Source organism: Zonotrichia albicollis, chromosome 8, assembly GCF_047830755.1.
Source record: "Zonotrichia albicollis isolate bZonAlb1 chromosome 8, bZonAlb1.hap1, whole genome shotgun sequence".
NCBI classification, from domain to species: domain Eukaryota; kingdom Metazoa; phylum Chordata; class Aves; order Passeriformes; family Passerellidae; genus Zonotrichia; species Zonotrichia albicollis.
In genome coordinates this window covers 14598850-14622775 of record NC_133826.1, presented here as the reverse complement: position 1 = coordinate 14622775, position 23926 = coordinate 14598850, and the positions used below count along the sequence as shown (strand labels likewise).

The window sequence follows — 23926 nt, the reverse complement described above, 5'->3', positions numbered from 1 at the left end:
AAGCAAGTGTGTGGGTAATTAGTGGTGTAAGGCATGAACAATGTAGCAGGTTCATCCCCTCCAGAGGCTGGTGCCTCTTCCCTGGAGCAGCTGAGGTGCCTCCATGCCCCTGACACCGAGCCATGGTGCAGGAGCCAGGGCTCCTCACTCAGCCTCCAGCTCCTTCTTGATGTGACCTGCCAAAACCACTGCTCACATAAATACTTGTTCATGAGAGAACCCCTCAGGGAATGAGGGAAAGCATTAGCAACAAAAGAAATGCAAAGAATACTTAATAATTCTTAACTGTTTTTAAGACTTGATTTCTGTAATGGAATCATAAGGCTTTCTTGTCCAGTATTGATTTTTTATTATTTGAATCATATGAAATGCTTGCTAGCTAGACTGCTGCTTCAGCCCTACCATATTAGAGCAGATCACTAATGTGCTGTAGAAACCACTTTTTATCTTCACCATCTGGTGTTCTGGTTTTTTCCCTTGTGAAAAAGAAGATAAGACACACTTGCTGGAGGCTATTACTGTCTCTCTGTTCCACAGAGGTGAAACTTAACAGGAAATCTGGCATATGTTGACTCTGAATTCTGCACATTAATACAGATTTGAACAGAGTTGCTGGCTAATAGGTGGTCCCACTCCAGCTGCTGAGGAGGTAATGCACAATAATGGAAGCAGAACTGGAACATAAACTTTTGCAAAGTGCTCTGAAAAAGGGATGTTGCCTTTCATAGTCTTGTTCTTTGGGAATAGGAAGCTTTTGCTAATTGCTTATAGGACTTAACAAAAGGAGGATAGAAATGGATGAGGCAATGAGAAGCTTGATGAGACTTGGACAGGAAAGAAGAGAATTTCCTAAGCCATCTTCAAGGTGAGCATTCAAGTGAGGGGAACAGGGTCAATAAGATTTTGGGCTCTTATTCTGAGGTTTTTATTTTATTTTTTGTTTAAAACAGAAAAAAAATTTGACATGGAGCCTGTTTGGCATTTCATATATAATGTTCGTGTGCAAGGTTGTACCTAGGCTTTAACAACTAAGTTTCATGCTGTAATTGTGACCAGGATTTCTGAGAAATGGGACAGAGATCTGCAGAGATTTGGTTTAGTCAGTTCAGCTCTGAGCAGAGCCGTGCCGAGGTCTGCACTATTGGGCATATGCCTGCCCTCAGTGAGTGACTGAGGTGGGTAGCAGTGGGTCAGATCTTCTTGATCACAGCCTTCAGATAAATGTCATTTTGTACTACCGTCTACTTTAGAGTTTGGCTTGTCTTTGCAAAGCTGTGTGTGCTCACTCCGGCCCCTTGGAGGTGGCATGAGCCGCTAAGTTTCTGTATCACACTGCTGGGTGTGAAATGGTTCTTGTTTGCTTTTTACACTGTTTTAAAGAACAGCTACGTGTGGTGCTCTACTGTCTGTACTGTCCGGATCTATTCACAGAAGTTACTGCAGTTTTATCTGGGTTTTGCATTTGTTTCCTAATGTGTGAATGATGATGGACCTTCTGACGGGCTTTTCGGGCGGCACAGCCCTTTGGGCTTGTGCAGCTCGGAGGTCTCGCTAGTGTTCTCCAGCCGACCGTGCCGGGGGAGAGCCAAACCCTGGCCCCGGGGAGAGAACGAAGTCCTGGGCGAGCTCTGCCGTTCTCGGGCTGGGGGCAGGTGCGGGCGGGGCCGGACGGGTTAAGGCGGCGGGGCGGGCCGCGGAGCGGAGCGGGGCGGGCGGGCCCGCGCTGGCGGCGGCGCTGGCGCGGCTCCGCTCGGACCGGGGCTACCGCCGGGTGAGTGGGGCCGGGGTTACCGGTGAGTGAGTGGGACCGGGGCGGGCAGGCTCAGCCCCTGCCACCGACCGGTCCGCGGGGCCGGGGCGGCGGCTCGGTGAGGGGGCAGCGGTGGGAAGGAGCGCTGTTACTGCGAGCTGGACGGGCTCCGCCAACAATGCGCCTTTGCTCCACGAGTCGGGCCGGCAAAACTTCTTCACTTCTGTAAAACTCTCTGCGGTGGTAGAGGAGCCCCGGGCCGTGCCGGGGAGCGGAGCGGGCAGAGCCCGCAGCCAGCCCGAGCCCGGCGGGGCAGAGCCCAGTGCCCGGAGCGCAGCCCGAGCCCGGCGGGCACAGCCGGGGCTGTCTCTCTGTCCCGGACAGACGCCGCGGTGTGCGCGGACACGGACACGCTCGTTTCGAAGCACACACGTGAGTTTCCAAGCATTCGAGACTCCGCTCGCACAGCCCTGGGTGCGGGGTCCTGCCCTGCTGGGGCGCGGGCAGCACGGACGGACTGGGGCGCCGGCAAAGGTCTCGTGTTAAGCGGGTTTTTAATACGGTGTTATTCTATTCCATGCAATACACCGAAAAAATACACTGCGTTATTTTGCATACGTTCTTTCCTTTAAGGAAACAAACTCGGGGCCGGGGGGAGAGGAAGCAGTTTTGTACCCTTGCGTTTACAGAGATCATGTACTTGGGTCTGCTCTCTCTGTGATATGAGTTTAGAAAAAGACATTTCTTGTTGCAGACTGGTAAGCTGCATCGCTGTAGCTTTGTTCTTTAAGCTATTCTGTGTGTGGTTTCTTGCATATTCTTAAGGTCTTCAAAAAGTGCAGTAGAAAGCCTAACTCAAATCCAGTTATACAGTGAAAAATCTGATTTCACTAAGCTTATCTCTATACTGAAAATTAAACTAAAAGCAAACAAATCAAACAGCCCCACAAACCAAATCTGCATAATCAGTAAAGAAGCAGCAGTTCTTACCACCATGGAGAGCTGAGAGATGTATTTAGCTCTTTTTTTCAGAATGCTAGGTAAAAGTTTCAGACAAGTTAGACTGGCTGTGTCCTTATTCTCCAGTGCTACACTGACCTTTTAGGAATGTCTTACAGCATAGGCTTTATGCTATCAGATAATGCAATAAAATCTCTGCAGTATATGATTTGATGCTCTAGAGAATGTATTTATCTTGGGTGTTAAAGACTGACATACCTGAATTCTACTATTATGCCATTAGGCCAACTTCTCTGTCTTGAGCAAAAACGTCTTGGAGTGTGCCATTTCTAACAGCTCCACATTTGTTTGTGAACCCAGGCTCTCAATCTCTTAAGAGATCAGATGCAGTCAGTGACTTGTTTTAACCAGCAGTGGTGTGATTTAGGTCCTCATCAGTAAGTCCTGAAAATAAACAGTAAAATTGACTTGTTTGGGACTGTGCTGAAATTGTCTGTATCTGCATTCTGTAGGCTTTGTTAAGAAAGCTGATTTGTTGAATGGTAAAATGGAGCTTCTAGTGATCAGTGAGAGGACCTGGAAATTCTGCAAAAATGGGAAACTTACTTTAGAAGCAGAACAGGTATTTTCTTCTAGGCATGTTTCACAATGTATAGACTGTTTGAATGACTTTTAAATACTTTAAATGCTGTGTCTGTTTCCGCATTATAGGATGACCTGCCAGCTCCTTCCAGAACCACACTTAAAGGAGACTAAATGAAGGCTTTGCAGCAAAGTTTTTAGCTTGAACTCCATATATAGATCTAGTAAACCATAATTTCAGAAAGTCTTAAATTACCAAAGTCTGAAGTCTAAACTTGTGGTAACTAGCAAGTTACTTGCTATCTGTCCCTAACAAATTCCTGCAGTCTATCAGAGCTTTCAGACAATTTAGTGCATTAGAGCAGCTTTGAACTAAAGGGATTTCAGGAGCTGGAGCCTGAGCTTTGTAGTACCTAGGTGGAGGTGCCCCTGTATCCCTGTGTCACAGTTCTACTGTCAGTGACAGCCTGCAGCAGCTTGCAGAGGAACAGCACTGTCACTGACATGCACAGGGTGACTCTTGTGTGACAGTGATTTTAAAGCCTCTTATCAGATTTTGTGTACAGAGCACTGTGGTTCGTGGCTGGTGGTGCTACTTCCTCTCTCTGCAACTCTAAATATTTAGTCTTGAGAGTTTGGTAGGTTTAATACTTTTCTTGAGGCTCTCTATTCATACCATATTGCATTGGTATGCTATATGGTATCTTTTATGCAGGATGTATGGTAAATAAAAATCTTAAGTGTTTCCACCACAGATACTTAAGAGTTGCCAAAGAGTAATCTCCATTCCTTTTGCCCCACTCCCTTCCCAGTCCAAAAGATGACACCACAGAAATGGACTATTACTGGAAAGATCCAGAACAGTGGTGGAAATATGAGTGCTGCTGTACTTTCCATAAGTTAACATTATGTAAGTGAAACAGGCTTGGAGAGAAAATGGATGTGGCACTTTGCTCTCCTTAGTCTAAAAGGTATTGAAGACCAAGGTAGTGGGATAAAGCTGCTTGGGAGTGATTGATTTGAGTTCAGCAAGTTATCTGAACTTGGAGATACTACAGTTAAAGAAAAAAAAAAATACAGACAAACAAAACCACAAGTAGATTCCCTTACTAATAAGCAACTTCTCTGGTTGAAAAACTTATTCATTTGGCCTCATGGTTTTTTAGTCATAACTTTTTTTAATTTGTAAAGCTGCATTTAAAAAATGTTTTTGAAAAATTACATTCTCAGGTCCTTGAAGCGTACTGTGTACCATGCTGTTTCAAGTACAGGCAGTGCCTGTACAATTTCTGTAATAAACAAAATGTAAAACAGTTGCATTTCTGAGATAATTTGTCTCTGTAGGATCTGTTAAATGAATGTTGGCTTCGATAACGTCCTCTAGTAGTACCAGATGAAAAAAAAAATCTTTCGTTTAGATATATTTGTGTGAATAATTTTGTGTTATTTATGTGCTTCCTTTCAGTTTGTTTCTCTAAATTGATTTTGGTTATAATATCAATAAACTATTAAAGGCAATTAAAAGTGAGCCAGAGCACTTACCTTACAAAACTCTTCCTTACAGTTACATATTAACATTTTTGGCTTCTGCTATGTTCCACACCCTTTTCTGCACTGGTATTTCTTTCTAAGCTGAGGTAACCTGGATGGGTTTCTTGGGTTACTGTGCAATCATTGGGTTGTGTTTTCCTCCCTGGCCATACATGTAGCAGGGTGTGGAGGAGAACAAGGAACCAATTCCCATTGTGAGCTGGTGCTGCTCTGGCTGCCCAGCACCTGCCTTCCTCCTGCCCGTGCCTTCCTCTGGGGAACGAGGTGAGCGAGGGCTTTTCAGTAGTGAGGAAAACAAAGGCACCAGGGGTGGTTTATCCGCAGAAGAGGGCAGGACAGAGGGTGTCTGTGTCTGCCTGTGGCACAGGTGAGGGCAGGCAAACGTTGTGCTCTGAGGAGCCCTGGCTGCAAACCTCCAGACACTCCTTTTGTGCTGCTCTGCAAGAGCCATCTGCTGCTTGTAGGGTAGATTTAAACAGCTGAAGGAATGTGTGCAAGTAGGCAATTGCTGCTGATGTTTCTCTGCAGTGACAGTCTGAATGTGCAGAGAGTATTTCACAGTGTGCCACCTGTGCCTGTGATCAGTCATTGTGATAAACCCAGAGCAACTTTTGTGATAGGTTTCAAAATCTCTCAGAGATCTGTATTTAATGCCTGGTCTGTGCTGATGGTGAAGGGGAGCCAGGAGGCCCAGTGCTCGGGCAGGGCTAGCAGGCTGCCTGCTTGGCAGGCTGAGCGTGGGCACAGCTCTCTGCTCTGCCCTCTCACAGAGCTGCCCTCACAGGGCTGCACTGCCTCTGGGATCTCTCCTGCTCCACTGTGGCTCCTCTGGCTGTTGAACTGCCCTGAAATTCTGCACAGAAATTCCTGTGCCAGCTCAGTGAGCCAGGCTGCAGTTCTGCCTGGGCGCACAGCCTCCCTCTCCCCTGGGATGGCTTTCTGCCCTGCTAAAGGGCTAAACCTCTTTTGTCCTGCTCGTAGGCTCAGTTTTGCTCTCAGGACCTTTCAGTCCATCGCCAAAGCTGGCTTGAATCCTCTCACTGTGGCTTTCTGTCTGCTCCCTCCCCCTTGCATTTATGCAGAAACAGGGCAGAAGCCATCAAAGTCCCCCAAACTGACGCCAGTCCTTCAATAAAGTGGTAGCCAATGTATTGAAACATCTTGGTTTTTAATGGACAGGGAAGAAAACCATGAGAATGTGCCTTGAATTACATTATGGCTTGCAGGCTAAATTTTATAATGACTTTATCATTAAAATACTATTTGTTTTTTTCCTTCAGAAATGTTTGCATTAATAATGAGGAGCTCAACTTAGAGCTGATTTACAGGCGAGATTTAATTTTTAATCAAAATTACTTAAAGCTAATTTTAATCACAGTTTCAATCAGCAAAATCCTTGACTTAAACAGCTGATATTAAATCTCATTATAAATATACAGATTTTCAGTGAATTTATTGAAGCAAACAAGATTCCAATTGAATAACAACCATTAAAGCATGCTAGCTTGCAACTAGCCAAACCTTTTGTCAAAAACATAATTTAGGTGTTGTTTTATTTCACTAACTCTTTATTCAGGTAGCTAGTGTAATATATTCCTACACAGTCATGCAAATTCTTGACTTTTATTTAAAGAACAGTGAAGAACATATCCTGACTTGGTAGGAGTTATACTGTCATAGAGGAATTTATAAGCAATGAAAATATATACATCTGTCATTAAGACAAATAATGCTCAAGATGTTATATATTGGGAAGAATTCTTGAAGTGTGCTTTAAGTTTGAAAACAGTTTAGCTAAAATGCCAAATCCTTTGAGATTTTTGGAACAGAGGATTTTTCCCACTCAAAAAAGAGAAAAAGCTTGAATGTTTACTCAAGAGTGGTATTGGAAAATGCAGTTCATAGTCCATCAGTTTGTGATCTTTGTGGCTACTATTGGTTGAAATGAGGTAATTAAATAAGTTGAAATGAGAGAAAGACTCTTTTAGACAAGGGTATGTTTTTGGCACTTGACAAGTTTTGATGTATTTGCCTGCAAATAAGAGAGCAAGCTGTTAGCTCAATTCACCTGCAGAATATGCAGCATGTGATAACTGCTGGAGACCTGCATGAGGGGATAGGAAACACCAAGTGGTGTAGAACGGGTGAATAGAGATTATCTGCTGTCCTTTCTCATAAGAAAACCCAAGAACTCTCAAGCTTGGGAGAGCCAATTTCAAAGCAAAGTAAGGCAATTCTTCTTTAAGTGAGTAGCACAACAGGAGAGCTCTCTGCTGCAGACTCTGGATGACTCTCCAGCCTTTTTAAGTTTGGACTGACAAGTTTAGCTGTTTTTCTACTCACTTTGAACAGTATTTTGCCTGAATACTCAAATTCTTGTGTACTTAATAAACAGATCTGAAATATGTAATACTTAAGGATTATTTTAATAAAGGGTTATATTCAGGGGTTATTTTTTTCTTCTTAAGTTTAAACCTGCCCTGATTAAGGTAAACATCTCTGATCTGACTGCAGAAGAGAAGACCTGAGGAAGAAAGCCCTGCCAGGACGTGTCACATGCCAGGAACTATGGAATATCCCATCCCTGCCTGCTGAGGACTGGGGCAGGAGCACTGAGGATTCAGCTGCATAGCTCTGTCCCAGCTGTACCAGGCTCATTCTGCTGGGAGGGCTTCAGATGAAGGTGTGAGGAAGACCTTGCACTGTCTGCAAGGCCCTGGTGTGTAAGTGCTTTTTGCACCCAGGCTGGTGCAAACAGCCACGTGCTGCATCTCCACTTCGAAGGGCTGGGATGTGAACTTGCTCCAGTTCAGCTTCTGCTTTGGTGCAGCTTCCATTTGGAAATCTCCAGGGTCTGCCCTGTGACTCTGAGACCTCAGCTGGATGCTTTTCTGCTCCTTCTCATCTCACCTCAATACCTCAAGACATCGCTTTCAAAATCATTTGTCATTTGAGCTCTGCTGTGTGACAGTAAGTGTTTGTAGTGTAATTATTTCAGTGGAGAATTATGGATGTGTGAATGGGTTTTTTTCTTTGGTTACTACTTCAAATAAGGATGGGACCGCATTAAGCTGAAGTATTTAGAATAAATTCATAGCTGATATTTTGGATTTCTTTAAGCTTTTAAACAGATGAGATGCAAAAAGCATCTGTAGATTTCTTTATTCTCCTGTCACTGCAAGCAAAGGATTCATCTGTTGAGATGATTACACAGTAAGATACAACATGTTCAGAAAACCTTCCCTGTAATTTTCACAGTTTTGGCTTTTTGGGAATTTTTTTTTCCTTTTCCCTGCCATTGTTGCCCAAAATGCTGCTTCTATTTGCAGGCATTTGGGCCGCTCTGTAAAAGCTTAATGTCAAGCTCAGTAAGTCCTTTGGTGCCTTGATGTGTTAGAGCAGAGGCTTCTCTGCTGGCAGGGTTCCCAGCACTGGGCTACTCCAGTAGCTGCTGTCTGCAGCTCCTCAGGGACTTGTGGTCCCTCACAGAGTGGATTTGATTTTTGAGTAGCTCCTAGGTGAGAATGGGAAATGTGCTGACTGCCCAACTCCCCCTTGTTCCCTGAACAGGGAGCAGTGGGCGTTGAATTCCTGTTGACTCATTGCAGTGGATCCGCATTGCTGAGGCTTTTTTATTTTTAGATGGATGCTCTGTAATATTTCAGCACAAGGGATGATTTACTTGTTTCCTTCCACTTCATGTCCTTAAGTAGCTGTTCTTAGTTCTGACTATGTGTTTAAATTTGATGCTTTAAGTAATAGTCTTTTGTAAAAAGAAAGTTTTTTACAAAAGTGGCTGGCCAGGTTCTTGAGGGTAATAAAATGGACAGCAATGTCAAGTGGCCTGCTTTCATGTTGACTACTATGTGAGAATTAAGAAAAATCAAGGAAAAAAGGCTAAGGAGCTATTCAGAAAAATGGAATATTAAAAAAAGATAAATTTCCTGAAAATATTCATTATGGAATGGTGTAATTTGATTTAATATTAGTGTAAATATTGCATGAAATAACACAGGTAGCATAACGTAAATGACAAATGATGGGCCATTTTAGTTCAAAGCTTGGCAGGAGCCTTTAATATAACAGCGGTGCATTAACCAGCCTGCTGGGGATTGTTTAATTTTCTACCCAGTCCCTGGGGAGATGAGATTTAACTGTAAAATAACCACAGGGTAATAATAGGCTAAGTGAACCTGATGTTTATCTGTTAACAATTTTAGCTGCAGAGGTAGCAGGCCTATGCTTTTAAAATCTTTCTGCCTGTAACCACCTCTTCTAGGTTTTTTGTTGGTGCCACTCTGTATAATAGCTAGCATTTTGTGCCATGGCTGTGTTCCTGGGTTTTGCTAAAACTATACAATATTTCTTAATGAACTGTTAAAATCCTTCCTCAGATACTGACAGTGAATGTGAGGGATGGTGATGGTCAGACACAAACGCTCCCTTCTGAGCCATGAGTGATTGCTGTCAGATGTCCTGTGTGAATTAGTGCAGGTTCAGTTTGGTTCATAAAAAAGGCAGGGAAGTTGCCAAAGCAGCTGACATTGACCTCACCAGAGCAGCACAAGTGTGATGTAAGCTGGAACTTGGACTCCCTCTCCATCATCAGGTTTAATAGCCCTGTGTCCAAAATAGTGCTGAGTGGGTATGAGAAATAAACCCCAGCACTACTGCCTGGGTGTTGCTTTAACCTGTAGGGAACTGGGTTTTGGTTTTAAAGATAACTGGGCTGAGTGGTGCTTGAGAGCCCAGTAAAATAATTCCTGGCTTTAGACTAGTCAAAGATCTAGAAAATATTTTTCTCTTTTCAGCACATTTACTGAAGTTCTCTAGTAGCAAATAATAGATATGCACTCAGAATATATAAGCCTGTAGTATCTTATATACATACCTTTTTACATTTATTAATATATAATTGAAAAAACAAGAATTTATTTTTCTGCAATGGGTCTTTTATTACTTAGTCAGTAGAGTGGAAGGGTTATGATTTATGCTTCCCTATCCCAACTGGATGTACTGAGAAATGGAAATAATGATGGGGCTGTGGCTCAAACATGGGATTTCACAGCAAAAATGGCTTGGCTGTTGCTCAGATTTTCTCCATGACCTCCAGAAAGTAATTTTTTTAACTCCTACTTTGTTGTTTGTACAGTACGACTGCTTGTGCATAAGAACTGTGCTGGAATTTTTTAAGTAGGAAAATCTTTTTAAACTCCTTAGTCAGCCAAGCATCATGCACTGTGGTCCTCCAGAGTATCTTCTGTATCCACCCTGTACGGCTTGAATTTTTACTTCAGGTGTCCCGTGCCAAGGACCTTCTCGTGTCCCTGTCACAGCCCCTTGTCCCCAAAAAGGAAGGTATGGTGGTTGAAGCAAGGACTATTAGCTGATTGTTAATCTTCCCCCTTTTTCCCTCCCACCCTCCCTAGGATGCAGGGCCTTTAATCCAGGATGAACGAATGCTACTATGACAAGCGCATGGACTTTTTCTACAACAGGACAAAGGCGGACACGGCGGATGAGTGGACAGGGCCGCAGCTCATTGGTGTTCTGTGCTTTGGCACCTTCTTCTGCCTCTTCATTTTTATCTCAAATTCCTTGGTCATAGCAGCTGTGGTGAAGAACAAGAGGTTTCACTTTCCCTTTTACTATCTTCTGGCCAACCTAGCAGCTGCAGACTTTTTTGCTGGAATCGCCTACGTGTTCTTGATGTTCAACACGGGCCCGGTGTCGAAGACGCTGACGGTGAACCGCTGGTTCCTGCGCCAGGGTCTGCTGGACACCAGCCTGACGGCGTCCCTGGTGAACCTGCTGGTCATCGCCGTGGAGCGCCACATGTCCATCATGCGCATGAAGATCCACAGCAACCTCACCAAGAAGAGAGTCACCTTCCTCATCATATCCATCTGGGCCATTGCCATTTTCATGGGCGCCGTTCCAACCCTGGGCTGGAACTGCCTCTGTGACATTACTGTCTGCTCGTCCCTGGCACCCATTTACAGCAGAAGCTACCTGGTGTTCTGGAGTGTCTTAAACCTGGTTGTCTTCTTCATTATGGTGGTGGTTTACATAAGAATCTACATGTACGTCCAGAGGAAAACCAACGTCTTGTCCTCACACACCAGCGGGTCCATCAGCCGGAGGAGAACCCCAGTGAAGCTGATGAAGACTGTCATGACTGTCTTAGGTAAGAGACCACAAACCATGCTGGGCAAGGCTGGCAGCGCCAGTGAATTGCTCTGTGTTGGTTTGGTTTAGTTTTTATTTGAAACAAACCAACAAAAACTCCACAAAAATTGCTCAGCCCTCCTAACACAAAGAAACCTCACGGAACTTTTAAGTGCTGGAGGCATTTAGGCTTCTGTTTACTTTAGATACTTGTAGAGCTGTTGCACTGCAGAAACTTGAGACAGAGGATTCAAAACACAAATTTTGAAGGTAAAGGTTTTTGGCTGATTTTTTTTTTTCTTTTTTTAAGCGGGAAGATACAAAATCTCTATAGTGAGAGGCATGTGAAGGTTTATAATTACTTAGTAGAACATTTTCAAAGTAATATTTTTTAGTATTTGCAGAAGGCCATGAGAGCTAATGTTGGATGTTGTTAGTTTTCTTTGTACATCTTCCTCTTGGCTGTTTCCTGGGCGGAGAAACTTCTTCACCCTGGAAATGCACCTTCCCTGGGGAAAGGAGAGAATGGCTGGTGGGTCTGTGACTTTGACAGAGGTCTGCTTTTCAAGGGAAGGATTCACCTTCATTCTGTGGATATTGCATGGTGCAAAGTACTTTTAGATAATGATGCTACAGTCTAGCCTTAGATCTCTAAATCATACCATGAGATTTGCCCTGGGTTCTAGCCTAAAGGCACTGTTGATACTTGAGCAGCTCAGATCACTTCATCAGGGAATTGTGATGTAGTGCACATTAAATTAGAGATGAAAGGATCAGGTGACCGATCCTTGGAACAAATACCAGCTGTAGCAGTCAATTTTCTCCAGAATTACTTGAATCTGAACAAGATGTGTCCTGGAAACCAAATATCATGTGAGCAGGGCTCCAGGTGGAGCTGGGGATATGCTGAGAGGTTTGTGAAGCTGGGCTCAGGTGGTGGTGGACTCTAACCCACAAATGTGGCTTTGCTGCTCTGACAGCTGTTCTGAGGTTGGATGAGCCAGTGCAGCAGAGCTGGAGCTTTTGGGAAAGGTGAGACACAGGTGTGTCATACTGCAGCATGGTAGTATTAGAGAGCTCTGGGAGAAAAGTGTAATTTTTCATGGAGGTAGGACTTGCCAGGGTAAGAAGTTCAAGTTGAGGACACTTTATTTCCCTTGCAGTTTTTGGATGCTCTTTGAACCATTTGGTATCTGATTTTATTGGTTTATTTCTGAAATAATAGTGCTGTGCTGCTTAACAACTTTGTCTACCAAATGATCTCTTAAAGAGCTTCAGAGGCTGAAATCCATTAAACTTCACAGTGCTTGACCTTGTAAAAGAAAGTATGTACAAGGTTCTCACTTATTCTTCTGAGTCTTCTGGAGCTGGCTTGTTCACTGCCAAAGCCTTTTTCTACTAAATCATCCCCCAACTGTTCTTTTTGGAGAGTCAATTTGGTGTTTGTTCCTGTCCCTCTGCCCTTGACTTGCAGGAGCAAGATTTGATCTTTTGTCCCACCTAAGCTCCCGTGCAGTGAAACCTAAACCATCCATCTGGAAGGAGAAAACCCCTGCAGGAAAACTCTGAATTGCTCCAAATATGATCCTGCCCTAATGCTTAGTGATGAATAGACTGTAGATAACTGCTGCATTGGACAGAGACAGAAAGCAGAGCACTTTTAAAAAGCAGTTTTCTGAGCATTTCTGTTGAAGCAGGACTGCACCCTGCAGCCAGTGTGGGAGCTGGAGGGACAGGGGTGGTGGCTGCCATTCCCTCATCCCTCAAGGTCCTTCAGCCTGGGCAAGCCTTCAGTGTTCTCTGTGCTGCTGTGTGGAAATAAACCCCACTTAAAATCTCATTTTGAACTTGGTATTTCTTTTCCTAGGGAGTGGGGCCTTAGGACTACGGGTTGATCAGAAGTTCAGCATTGGCTTCCTCTATCTCACAGCATATGGCTTTTCAGCCATGAAATTGAACTATAATTCAGGCAGAACATTTAATGTTATTGTGTGCTGGACTAGGCAAATTTAACTTAGCCTGCATGCTGCTTTAGAGATCGTAATTTTGTATATTTACTTTGTCAGTCAGAAACAAAACTGAAACAGAGCCTGCTTCCAAAGAAGTTAAATTAGTGCTGGTGTTGCTGGGTGTAGAGTCTACTGCAAGCTCATGGTCAGAGGAAATGTATCTTGGCATGTTCCTTCCAAATTTTGACTCTGAGGGGCATTTTATAACCATTTATTTCCAAAAATGAGAACTTATTTTTTTGAACAGTTTGAAATGTGCTCTCCTGGCCAAGTCATTCAAGCACTGTGTGCAAAATGCATTAAAAACCAAATAGCTTGTTTTTTGGACTTTCCAATTACCAGGAATCACCAAATGTGATTCCTCCAAAATTCTGCTTATAACCACTGATGCAAGAGCCTGGAGCTATATGCAGCACATGGGTTTTGCCCAAAGCAGTTATTTTAAATGCTTTTTTCTGAAATATCTGAAAATGCTTTGGAGTACACACCTGACACCGTCTTAACTAAAAGCCCAATCCAACATGCTGTGCTGGATAATGCATAATAATCCCCAATACTCTTGTTACCAAATGGCTCTATTGGTTTCATGGGAGATTCAGGACCAAACCCCTCTGCTGTGCTGCTGTGTGGAAGGAGGCTGTGTGCGCTGGGTACTGCTGCTCCCCACAGCTTCCTCCTGCTCCCTCCTTGGGAAGGCTGGGCTGTGCCTGGCTGCCCCTCCAGCCAAACATCCCTGTCCTCCCTGGGTGCTCCCCTCCTGTGGCCCTACAGCTGAGAGTCGGGGGAATTGAGATTTTGGTGTCATTTCATGGATTCCTGGTGACCACACTTGTGGTGGGTTTTTGCGCCATCCCTTAGGGTCAGAGGGTCCCTTCCAGAGGCTGGGAGCCAGGTCTCTGTCACCTGCATATTCCTGCCATGACCCCTGAAATAGTCCATCGTGGCATGGGAGTGAGGCTTTCCCCTTGGCATGCTGAACCACAGGGTGTTATCTCACTGAAACTGGAAGATGTGAAACCAGGAAAAAGGGGCTAAAACCCTCTTGGGCTGACCTTGTGGCACAATCCCAGCTCAGCCTGTGGCTGCAGATCTGAAGAAGAGTGGGTGTGTGATTTTCAGGTGGTTGTGTATGTGGTAGCTCCTCTGAACCTGGCAGTGAGATTCCTGCTGAAATAGCAGCTTTGGAGGGGATGATTTTCAGTTTCAGTGAATTTATAGTTTAATTGGTAACTTGCTCTTTTAACTTGGTCGCACATGTGGCATTGGCATCTGGAACCTACTGCACTTTTTTTTAAATCTCAGTTTTGGCATGCTCAGGGACAGCCTTGATGTGCAGGAGTTTATGAAATGATGCTGTTGAAGCATCAGTAGTGCTTCCAGATCCACAGGAATTAATTTTTAAACAGAGATGACGTAATCTACAAGAAATTCCATGGTTAAATCTAATGGAAAATCCTCAAACTAACCTTGAGGCATGGTGATCTCTCTCTTTGGTGAAGAGACTTGGAGTTGTTCTAATCTATGTGGCAGTCAGGCTGTATTTCATGTCACTTTTGTGAATTTTAATGAGTCCCAGAAGTTAAATTATTTTTAGAGTGTGTCACTTTGTCAGGGAGGGGAGCTCCTATGGGATAAATATTCTGCAAACAAGAAAATTGCTGAAGGGCTGAGACTAAGGTATATTTTTATGCTTAACCATGGCTCCCTCTGAAAGCTTGGTGGTAAAAATAACAAAATCTGAGCAAGGCTGCGAGTCTGAGACATGCCTCACTTTCATCTCTAAGTGGTGCTAAGAGCAAAATGTGTTTTTGATGGAGTCAAAGCAACCCCAAGAAAGCATTATCCAGTAACTTGGACACTGCATTGCCCTGTCGTTGTTTTTGGTTGTGGGAAATGTGTGGAGACATGCCTGAAGGTGTCTTTTATCTTCTCTTACTTTTGAAACCTTTTAGGGTTTACTTGTATAGATAGACAGGAATACATCCTATGAGTTTGTGACCACTCCTGCCTGCAGTTTTGGGTTTTGTTTAAAGGAGAGATTTCTGTGTCTTTTGTTAAATGTGCCTTTTGGGGTCTCTTTCCTCTCCTGCTAGCTTCCATACAAGCGTGGTTGCACCTTGCACTCTTTTTGGTACAATGGTCAAAATGCTTTCAGTGTCTGTTCTAAGGAAGGTTTGTTACCATCTCAGTTTCTGCATGGAGCTGGTGGATTGGCAGCTTTGCCAGTGGCCCTTGTTAGTGAAACTTCTGTGTCTGAACACTTGCTGAGAGACTTAACCAGGCACAGTATTGTCTGGGGGCTGGGTTACAGCACTTGTTAAAGCTGATGGGATTTGGTGGTGAACCCCAGGACAGCCATTCTGTGCAGTGTTTTGTCCATTGTAGATGATAAGAGAGAGCTGCTCTCAACTGCTTACTCAGCATGCAGGAGCCAAACCAGAGTGTAGCACAGAGACTGACCAGGGAAAACAAGTGTTGTGGTAGCAGCAGGCAGCTCCCAATGCCAGTGGGCAATGGAGGAATGTTACTGATGTTAACCAGTATCTCAAAACTAACACCACGAAATTAGCACTTAGCATCACAAAAATCTTGGTACAGCAGAGGAGAAAATTCAGTTTCTGAAGAAAGTGGTCTCCTGCCTTTCTGTTCAGTATTGCCTAGAACAGAGTAAATCAGCTGAATTTTGTCTGCAGTCTAGGAGCAAAAGGTTGCAGCAAGATCCACAATACCTTGTCCTGATACATTTTTCAGCAACCCTAGTGCTTGCTAAATCCACAAATCCCCTTAGCATACCACTATGGCCTGCCTGTCACACGGGCATTGCCCACCCCAGTCCTCAATGGGGAGCAGTCTCAGTGCTGCTGACCCCAGCCCGTGTGAGCAGCGCTGCTGGTTGGTGCCTGGCTGCTCCTGGGCACTGCCAGGCTCCCTCCCTCTGCTGCCTTCCACTCCTTGGAGATCGGAATATCCAGCTTTGAAAAGATAAGGTGGACTTGCTTCTTCTACCAAAATTGCTGAACAGATAGCCACATTTCCAGAGAGCTTTTGGGCATGTAGATGCTATTTGTTGAAATTTTTTTTTTTTGTTTGTTTTCTAAGCTCCAAAATGGGGAAACTCTGCTGTGATGAGTGGTTGGAATTTCCTTGGTACATTGTTCAAACTGTGACTGCTGGGCAGAGTTGTAATTTTCTATTTCTGAATGTCAGACAGCAATTGTGGCTTGTGCTAAGTTAGTATTATCATGCATATGGCTACTCCTTCCCTGGGCTCTGGGCAAGGGATCACGGGGTGCAGTGCAGGGGGAGACCAAGGGGCAGATGGGGCAGGGCAGGGCTCCTCTCCAGCTGGTGCCTGAGGCTGCATTTGCTAGCAATGTTACCCCTGCTCACCCTCATTTATGATGTGGGTGTGCAGGAACACGGGAAGGTGCAAATGCAATATTGAACTGCCTTCTAAGCTGTGGTTTTAATGCTTTCTTTGTGCTGTGTTCAGTCTAATATCTACCTCATTCTCCCTTTAATTTTTTTTTTGCCTCTCACAGTTTTCTCTTCCTCCACCACTAAGCACTTACTTCCTCATACTTTTTCTGTTTTGCTTTTGTTTTTTTTTTCCCCACACCTTCATTTCCCTTCACTTCACCTTCACCAATTCATCTATTTGTTCCTCCTCTCTTTTCCTGTGTAGCTAATTTTTTTCCTGCAGCTGAATTACTGTGCCTGAGCATGCAGAGCCTGGGAGGGAGCAGTGCAGGAGGTGGGCTCAGCTCTGACAGGGGAGCCCACGGTGCTGGTGTATTGTAGGGAGAGGCACATCCTACACTAGCTGTGGGTTTCCCTGCCAGGACATGTGGAAATTATGTGACACCTGTCTTATTAATTGGCACTGCAGAGTCAGCTGTGGGGTGGCTTGTCTCTTTAGATCATATTATGGCAGTGATGGAAGTGAACCACTTGATATCTTCTCCTCCAGTACATGAAAGAAATGAACAGAGGAAATGTGCCTGTTCCCTGCTTTTAAATGCTCCAGAGCTCTTGTTTATTTATCAGCATGGATAAATCATTGCTGTGATGACCTTCTCCCATGTGTGTTTGAGTTGATGCTGTCAGCAGCTCAGATTCTTGCTCCCTGCAGTCCTCTGAGAGCTGCCCTGCCTCCTGCTCAGGGCTTGGCAGAGAAGCTGTAGCAGACATAATCTTGCTACTGTCATTAGAATTTTGTCCTCTCCTGCTTTTCTCACTTTTGTGTAGAATTTTGACAAAATCAATAATCTTGTAAGATATTAAACACTCCAAAACCCTAGAAGTTTGAAGTCAGATTTGGTTTTCTTTTTATTGTCTCCTATATTTCTAGGTGCCTTTGTTGTCTGCTGGACCCCTGGCCTGGTCGTCTTGTTGCTTGATGGGCTGAACTGTACTGACTGTGGGATTCAGCATGTTAAAAGGTGGTTTCTTCTCCTGGCCCTGTTGAACTCCGTCATGAATCCAATTATTTATTCATACAAAGATGATGAGATGTGGGCTACCATGAAAAGGATGATTTGCTGCTCCTCTGAGGACAGGAGCCAGGACAGACGCTCATCCCGGATCCCCTCGACAGTTCTCTGCAGGAGCACGGATATCTCGGGCCACTACATTGAAGATGGCATTATTCAAGGGACAATTTGTGGAAAAGGAGATCTTGGTGACAAAGGAAACTCCTGAGCTATGCAAGGGACTGACTTGGCTGGAAAAGGAGAGGGGGAAGGGAGAGGTTTTGTAAGAGGAGATCGACTGGCAAAGCTAGTAAACAATATATCCACTTTGTTCCAGAGCCTCAACTCCAGTGTTAACAAAAGTTCTTATAAATAATTGCCTGATGGAAAAACACTTTGTAATGAAGAAAACTTTCTGTACTGCCATCCTTTTTGTCTTTCAAGTACATGAAATTGTTTTTTCATGTGAATGGAATAAATACCTCTCAGAGACTTCTTGTGCATGGAAACAAAGTGTAAGCAATGTAAGGAGACCTTCCTTAAGCTCCTACAGAGAGAAGAAATTTGCCTGACTGTGCAGGTTTGGCATTCATTGAGTATTTGTGCTTTGAGTAGTTTCTGTGCATCTTGAGGAGGATTGCCGGCTTGGTTGGACAGAATTGTGACCTGTTTTCTTGGTTTGTGAATTTCATGAAAATGTTCATGCTTACCTCTTCTCTTCCTCCTCCTTATCTTGCTTTCAAAATAGGTAGTTTGATAGTTTATTAAAGCTATGCCAGAAACCTGGCTGTGATGGGAGAGCCAGAGCAGGCGTCAGTGGGTGTGAGTGTCTGACCATGGGCTGCCAGGACCTGAGAGTACAGAAAGCACAAAAGCCATTATTCCTTCACAGAGGGGTGAGTGCTGCAGGCAAAGACAGTGCACTCTGCTGCTGTTGTGCAGGCAGGCATGGAGGGTGGATTGACAGAAAAGCAGCGAGGCTGTGCTCATTGTGCTCATTTTTTACTTCCCTAGACAACATCAAATGGGTGTGCTTGCTCCTCTTTACCTGCTGTGCCACTGAGAGAAATGAGATCCAAAGCTCTGGTTTACAAGGGAACTTTGAAGGGAAGTTTAAATACAATCAAGCTATTTAAAATAGAAATTAATTTACAGGCAAAAAAAAGCCTGAAATCAATTTAAGCCCCTTCCATAGTACAGTATGCATTTATTGTCGGGCCTTGTCTGGACCACATTTAACCTCTGGTTTGCAAACAGATCTTACTGGAACAGGTACTTGAGGAAGGGGCCACGAAGCAGTGAGCCATGGAGGGCTTTCAGCATTGTAACTGACCAAATCTAGTGCTGATGCAGCGATGCAGCCACAGCCCAAACAGCTGCAGTTTGGCTCATGGACTATGCTGTAACAGAGGATCCAGCAATACAGAGCTCTATGATAAACTTCCATTTAAACTGGATTGTAATTTCTCAGCACTCTGAAAGGCTGGTTCATGCTGCCTGGTTTCAACAGCAGTAAACTTCCTGTTGCCATTTTAACTTCAAGAGGAGTTTCCTGTGTTGTCTCCTAGGGAAAGTCTGATCCCTAGTATCAAAGCAGGTTACCACAACCAGAGGTCACTTTGAAAAGTTTTGGAAGTTTTGGCCACTTGGAATTATCAGAGAACAACACGAAGAGCCAACACCAAGGACATACTTTATGAAGCTGGAAGATAAAGTTCAGCTGTGGTTGGGACAAATCCTTCCTTTGGTGCCATTTGCATATGGATATCTGGACTGTATTGGTCAAAACAGAGCCAGCCCCTGGCTCAAAGGCTGAGCAGGAGATTTGCAGAATGCACTGGGGGATCTCACAGCAACCCTTAGCATATCCTGCAAGCACAGTAAGGCCCTGTTCAGAGAGCTCTCCCATAGCATGCTCATCCCATCCCATCTGGTAGGGATGTGCCCAGTATTCAAGGTAGATGCTGTATTTGAGCAACGCTAAAAATGTTTACACATTTTTTGCTATTATAATGCAATTTTTTGTGCAAATACTACTTCACTGCTCTGGTGTTCTGAAAAGCATGTAAAGTGGTGCTTTTAGAGGCGGTGGTGTGGTGGGCTGAGCCTGGCTGGAGACCAGGTGCCTACCAAAGCTGCTCCATCACTCCTCTCCTCAGCTGGACAGGGGAGAGAAAATAAAACAAAAGGCTCAAGATAAGGACAGGGAGAGATTGATCACCAATTATAGACTTGACTTGGAGAAAAATTAAGTTATTACCAATCACATGAGGGTAGGATAATGGGAAATAAACCCAGATCTTAATACTTTCCTCCCATCCTCTGTTTTTCTTGGGCTTAGCTTTACTCCTGATTTTCTCTATCTCCATTTCACAGTGGTGCAGGGGGACAGGGAATGGGTTGGTTCATCAGTTGTTGCCACTCCTTCCTCCTCATGGTGAGGTTTCCTCAAACTCTTCCCCTCTCCTTTATGGGGTCCCTCCCACAGCAGACAGTTCTCCTCAAATTTCTCCAAGAGGATGGGTCCCCCCTGGAGTCACTAGCCAGAAAACCTGCTCCAGCATGGCCTTTCCACATTCTCACAGCCTCCTTTGGGCATTCCCTTCTCCTGCATGAGATCCTCCACAGGCTGCAGGTAGAGCTTTGCTCACCATGGGCCTCCATGGGCTGCAGGAGAAGCTCAGCTCTTGTGCCTGGGGCCCCTCCTGCCCACCTTGGTGTTGGCACAGTTGTTTCTCTCACAAATTCTCACTCTCCATTTCAGCTGCAGTTGCACAGGATTTTTCCATCCATCTTATTAAGTTATCCCAGATCTGCTGCCACTGTTGCTGATGGACTCAGCTTTGGACAGGGGTGGGTCTGTCTTGGAGCCAGCTGGCATTGGCTCTGGCAGACACAGGGAATTTCTGGTGTCCTCTCACCAAAGCCACCCCTGTTTCCCTCCCCATGCCTCTAGGGAAACCTTGCCCTGCAAAGCCAGCCCAGGTGGCCTTGCCAAGGCACCCCTGTCCCTACACCTCTACAGCTACTGCAGTGCACGGTTGGTCTGAGCTAGGCTGAGGCTCTGTATGCAAACCTAATAGAAAATAAAATGGTACTTCAAAATGCAAGTCTTGTTTTGCCTCCTGTTTGAATGGTGATGGAGCAACGATGGGGAAATGTTGTTTCATGTTACTGTGGGTCCAGGTGGGGGTGGGGGTTGTTTTAATAAAATTTTCCTATTTACTAGCAGTACTGGCCAGTGTATTGCTTGATTGAATCAGGCCCTGAAGAGAGCTTGGATGAAGATCTTGAGCATCTGCAGCAGGGGAAACAACATTAGGTCACTCCTGCAGAGCTTGGGATTTAGGATGCAAAATAAGTACCTGTGGATGATGTTTCCAGGTAAGCAGGAAAAGGTGACTTCTGTGAAGGTAAAGGAACTTAGGTTTTTTTTTACAGCACTTCATCCAGTGGACTCCTCATCTGGGTTAAGGTCTGAGAGGTGTTAGCCATCATTCAGCTGCAAGTAAGTAGGAGGGTTTGAGGTCTCTTATCCTTTCTGTTGTCTAATTAAGGAGAAAAATAAAGAAGAAAAAACCCCAAAAGCCTGCAAATCGGTGCTTGGAGAATGGTATTTGCAGTGACATGCCCTTTGTTGCTGCAGAATGCTTTCCTTGGAGCTGCTACATTCATGGTCTACTGCTATAAATTGCAATGTGACATGAGTGGAAAAGGAAACTGATGTTGCATCAAACTTTCCTATGAACTGCTACAGCACAGGCTGTGTAATGTTTCCAGTATCAAACTGTCTAAACAACTACCTACTCACAGAGTAGGGAATTCCTTATTAACTCCATAAACATTTGTCAGAATAGTTTGTCTCAAGGAAACCATTAAAGCACTATTTACACTTGAGTAGGAAAAAAAAAATAATTAAAAGAACGTAGGGCAGTTGGTGAAGGCAAGTTCTGCAGGGTTCCTTTGTTCCCTTTTCCACTAATATCCCCAAATATCTGTGTCATTTGACTTGGCATGTGCCTGCTCCTATTTGTAGAAGCACATTCTGCTGGGGAGGGCTTTAGGGTGAACACTCACAGAAACCCCAGGGTATTGGTTCATGGGAGGCAGAGGAAGGAAAGGGAAGAGTTACCATTAGGTCAGATAGTTATGAGATTCTGCATGTTCCTGGTGGTGCCGGAGGTCTTTCTGCTTTTGAGAGCTGCTGTATTGCAGGAAGTAGCAAGCAGATCCTTCTAAGACAACATTTTCATAGCAATTATGGTTTGAAAACCTTTGTGATATTCTCCTTTTCTCTCTCCAGCTGCTCCCAAACCAAAGTTGTTTTCCACTTGATCATAGGGTCCAGGAAGAAACGCTCCATGGCTTTTCCCAGGCAAAGATGTATGGTCTGTCCTCTGTGATTTGCTCTCCCATAAAGCCTGTGTGGTCACAATCATTAGAGATGCTTTTCAGAGAACTGTTATTAAAAGCTGGGAACAATGAGGTTTTACTTTACACGAGAGATCTTTTGGATCTTTCTGGATAAGCAGCTAGGTTGATCCTTGTTTAATAGCTGTGTGCGTGGGAGAGAAGTTTCCCTGATATCTGCGCTGTTGGTCTGACCTAGGTGGTGTGGGTGATGAGTCCTCTGGGACAGCAGCCAGATTGCCAAAACTTGAGTGCCTCTAGAGCATGACCCTTCCACTGCTTTGGGGCTGCTCTGCCATGACTATGTTTCCCTCTGTATAGGTTTTTAGTGAGATTTTATTTTCAGTAATTCCTGCAGACTGGTGAAACACATCTGTATTTGTGCATATGACAGCTTGTGCGTGTATTTGAACTGCAATAATTACTGCAGCTCTATGATGGTGCCTTTCTCTTATCAGATCTTTATACATATTTATATATATTTTTTCTTAAAACTCTTTCCCAAGTAGCAGTGAACTATAGGAGCAATACTTCTGATACGATTCTTTCACAGTTTTAGTGAGCTCTGAAGATGCATGAAGATTCTAAAATACTGGTTAATGGAAGATGACAGAGGAAGGGTCCTTTCAAGCTTGACATATTTCTTATGCTTTTTCCCTGTGGTTCTGACTACAGGTCACCATCCAAGCAGATGCAGGGCAGGATCAGCCTTTGGTCCTGCCCAAAGCAATGGCTTGCAAGACTAGAGCCAAAAAAAGAAAATATATGGAAATGTTAAAAAGAAGAAGGCAGGGACCTTCTGTTATTTACCCCTATAATTCTAATTAAATCACTTAAAAGAAGTGATCCCATTTTCCCCCTTGCTCCCACTCATGCTGGCACAGCCATTTGTGAGATCATATTGTGAACTGTAGTAGGTCTGAAAAATAACCCTGAATGTCATATTTTGCTAGTAACTGCAGAAGATTTTTTATTTGTCATGAGCCAGCAGCTGCATTATTTCCTCTGCTTGCTTTTTGGAGTCACACAGATTATTTTTTTTCTAGAAATCTTTGTGAAACACAGTCTCCCTTAAATGCTATACTTCACAGTGACTAGGCATGCTTCTATCAGGGAAAAATAAATCCATCTGGAAATGAGGAATTAGGTCATGATAGTTCCTCCCCACCCACAAGATCTTTTAGAAGACAGGGAATTTAGACTCATTTGCTTTAAGCCATGATTCAAAACATCCTGCTTATCTTTCAAGTACCATTTGGTCCCTGGCTTCTTTTGTACACATTTTTATAGTACTGAGAGTGTTTTTTCACTGCAGCAGGCAGAAGATGTTTTCTTCCATCCCACTTAGAAGTGCTGCTTTGCAGCTCACAGGTATGCTGTTGTGAATTGTCTTGTACGTGCATCCATGCATCTCCTCCTGTGGGAGCTGAGAGAACCAACATTTAAACCACCCTCTGCTGTACTTACCACAGACAGCTGTGCTAGGCACAGCTTCCTTCTCTGAACCAGCCTTCACTAAAATCCCATTTGTGCACTTCTGATTCTGATATATGGCACTCTGAGAAAGTCAACATGCAGAATAAGAAAAGCACAAATGACTTGTTAATCTATTCTCAACAATAGCTGTAGTTAATTTAAATGTTAATTTCATGGAAATCATAGATATGGCCTAACTTCTCTAAAAAAACCCCAAAGCAATAAACAAAAACTCCCATTAAAAAGGCTATGGCAAGCAAAAATCCACACCAAACCCAATATTATGCATACCTGTAGGCCAGGAGTAAGCACACTTATCATCCCTTTAGTTTCCCTGACTTGCTCTGAGATAGATGAAAATCAGGAATTCTTGTTTCTGAGCACAAGTAATTGCTTAGGGGTTTGGTATGTGATCTCCTGGGGATGTGCTTCTTATCTAGGCAGGTTCTTTAGCTTTTCTGCTAGAGCTTCTGTGGAAGGTGGTGGGATACTGGCCTGGGAGCATCGTTGTTCTCCCATTATTGCATTTCACATGTGCAACTGGTAAG

The 23926-nt window shown here is 44.1% G+C and overlaps 1 protein-coding gene across 3 annotated transcripts; it reads left to right on the top strand.

The window, feature by feature from the left end:
- Positions 1–1641: 1641 nt before the first annotated feature.
- Positions 1642–20660, top strand: LPAR3 (lysophosphatidic acid receptor 3). Of its 3 annotated transcripts, none has more exons than XM_074546057.1 (4): positions 1642–1771; positions 7358–7813; positions 10273–11030; positions 17372–20660. In XM_074546057.1, exons 3-4 carry the CDS (start codon positions 10295–10297, stop codon positions 17719–17721), a joined length of 1086 nt encoding a protein of 361 aa, XP_074402158.1. In that variant the 5' UTR covers positions 1642–1771; positions 7358–7813; positions 10273–10294; the 3' UTR covers positions 17722–20660. The 3 variants fall into 3 exon arrangements, with proteins under 3 accessions (XP_074402158.1, XP_074402159.1, XP_026646340.1); XM_074546058.1 differs by having other exon boundaries at positions 1704–1793; XM_026790539.2 differs by lacking the exon at positions 1642–1771 and adding an exon at positions 1813–2182.
- The last annotated feature ends 3266 nt before the right edge of the window (positions 20661–23926 follow it).

Bases quoted from the DNA above. Each gene is read 5' to 3' on its own strand.
- LPAR3 (XM_074546057.1), top strand. From the start codon at position 10,295: ATGAACGAATGCTACTATGACAAGCGCATGGACTTTTTCTACAACAGG. The intron at 11,031-17,371 runs GTAAGAGACCAC...CTATATTTCTAG, and splicing joins GACTGTCATGACTGTCTTAG to GTGCCTTTGTTGTCTGCTGG.